At 42.6% G+C, this 2,566-nt stretch overlaps 1 protein-coding gene across 1 annotated transcript; it reads left to right on the plus strand.

Annotated features, from left to right (window-relative positions):
* Nucleotides 1-1,350: 1,350 nt before the first annotated feature.
* Nucleotides 1,351-2,295, plus strand: LOC308350089 (olfactory receptor 52R1-like; the record flags this gene model as incomplete). Its single annotated transcript, XM_080815091.1, has 1 exon — nt 1,351-2,295. The coding sequence occupies one exon, from the start codon at nt 1,351-1,353 to the stop codon at nt 2,293-2,295; it is 945 nt and encodes a 314-aa protein (XP_080671217.1).
* Nucleotides 2,296-2,566: the final 271 nt, after the last annotated feature.

Genomic DNA, 2,566 nt, shown 5'->3' on the forward strand with positions numbered 1-2,566 from the left:
CTGGTGGAATGAAACATTTGTTAGTCCCAACAGCTGATTTGTTATGGGAGATCTGAAAAGACTCTTCTTGTCTGTGTGTGTCTGTCATAGCAGAGACTCAAAGTCTCAGTCAACTGAGATGAAATAGTGAAAAGGTGCCTAGTAAGAACCAGGTAAGCTTTTGTGTCATCAATCCTGGGTAGATGTTAGTCACCAGAGGGATCAAACAAGAGCACCATGTAAAACAAGTAGAGGCAGAGGAGGACATTCAGGTCTTCCACTGGCCAGCACAGCAGACCATGGTATGAGAACGATGTATAACTCTCTTACGGCCATGGTGCCTAAGAAGCGTTAAAAAGTTCATCGGAGGATTTTAAGATATGGCTCATTAGTTAAAAAGTCTATTGTCACTGAACAATTTATTTGTTATTTGATCCAGCAAATATTTGTCAAACCCCTATTCTGTGCTAAGCACAGAGGTGCTAGAACGGTGCACTATTCAGGGCTCATCTCATGAAAATCTATCATCAGGACAGGATTTAGAAAACCATAGCCTGCAGACAAAATCCAGCTTGCAACCTGTTTTTACAAATAAAATTGTATTGGGATATAATCACACTCACACATTCCTGTACTGACTGTGGCTGCTCTCAGGCTACAGGGGCTAAACTGTCTAGCTGCAACACAGACTGTACAGCACATAAAACCTAAAATATGTATGATCTGACCTTTTACAGAAATGAGTTTGCTGGCGCCTAATCTAGGAGGACATACACCATAGATAACAGAACTAATTATATGTATACAATAATCAGTGACCTATCCTCCAGCCCGGATTCTCTGGATAACTCCTAGAGTCAAAGCTAACTCAACATCACACATACCTTCTTCCTATAAGCACTTAAGACAAAGTGTTTTCCAAACCAGCTTCCTACCCTGAAAAGTCACCTAAGTGGTTTAAACAGAGGGATGAAAAGAACCTATGGGAAAGGTGAAACAAATCAGTTAGTTCGGAAGAATAGAAGGGCAAGATTGATTATTACTGATTATTGTCAGGATAGTTTTACCTTCACAGATTCTACTTTCAAGGAAAACTTGATTCTTTGACAAAAATCACACTTGCAGCTAGTATGTTTTGATTCCATTTTGAATGACAAAAATATGAATGAGGAATAAAAAGGAGCATCATTTTATGTTGCAAACTTTTTTTATTAAAACAGTTGAAATTCTTCCAGTTTACCATTAAGCCCTACTGCCCTTTGATTCACTTGAAACTTTCCAAATATTTAAAATATTAATAATTATTTCTTGATTCTTGTCACCTAGAGAGTAGATTACCTTCACAATGGAGAACAAATTAACCATCCTGTGATGCTGACCTCAGGGAACAGCTCTTTGCATCCTGTGTCCTTCATCCTACTCGGGATCCCAGGACTTGAGAATTACCAATTTTGGATTGCCTTCCCTCTCTGTGCCATGTATCTTGTGGCTGTAGTTGGCAATATCATTGTCCTTCATATAATCCGAACTGACCACACTCTGCACGAGCCCATGTACCTCTTCCTAGCCATGCTGGCTGTCACTGACCTGACCCTGTCCTCTTCCACCCAACCTAAAATGCTGGCTATCCTCTGGTTTCATGCTCATGAGATTGAATACCATGCCTGCCTCATGCAGGTGTTCTTCATCCATGCCTTTTCTTCTGTGGAGTCTGGGTTGCTCATGGCTATGGCCTTGGACCGTTATGTGGCTATCTGCTTCCCACTCCACCACTCTACTGTCCTGACCCCAGCTGTGGTGGGTAAACTAGGGGCAGCTGTGATGATGAGAGGGTTGCTGTGGGTGAGTCCCTTCTGCTTCATGGTGTCCAGGATGCCCTTCTGCACCAACCATGTCATTCCCCAGTCATACTGTGAGCACATGGCTGTGCTAAAGCTGGTGTGTGCAGATACTAGAGTCAATCGTGCATATGGGCTCCTTGCAGCCTTCTCTGTGATTGGCTTCGACATAATTGTCATCAGTATATCTTATGTGATGATTTTGAGAACTGTTCTGAGGTTGCCCTCTGAGGAGGCCCGACTCAAGGCTTTTGGCACATGTGCTTCCCATATCTGTGTCATCTTGGCTTTTTATATCCCAGCCCTCTTTACCTTCCTCACCCACCGCTTTGGACATCATGTGCCCCGAGTGGCACACGTCATGTTCGCTAATCTCTATCTCCTGGTACCTCCCATGCTCAACCCCATCATCTATGGAGTTAGAACGAAGCAGATCAGGGACAGGGTTATTCAAGGATGTTGTGGGAAAGATCCCTGAGCCAAGGGTCATGGCATCACAACAAACCCCACTACCCCACTGATCTGGGATCATCACATATTAGCACAAAGTCATCTCTGGGAGACAAATGGATAAACAGGATGCGGTACATATATACAATGGAATATTCTTCATCTATCAGAAAGGATAAATACCTACCATTGACATTTGTGGAACTGGAAAGGATTATGCTACGTGAAATAAATCAAGTGGAGAAAGACAATTATCATATAGTTTCACTCATATGTGGAACATAAGGAATAGTGTGGAG

This window comes from Martes martes, assembly GCF_963455335.1.
Source record: "Martes martes genome assembly, chromosome: 10".
NCBI lineage: Eukaryota > Metazoa > Chordata > Mammalia > Carnivora > Mustelidae > Martes > Martes martes.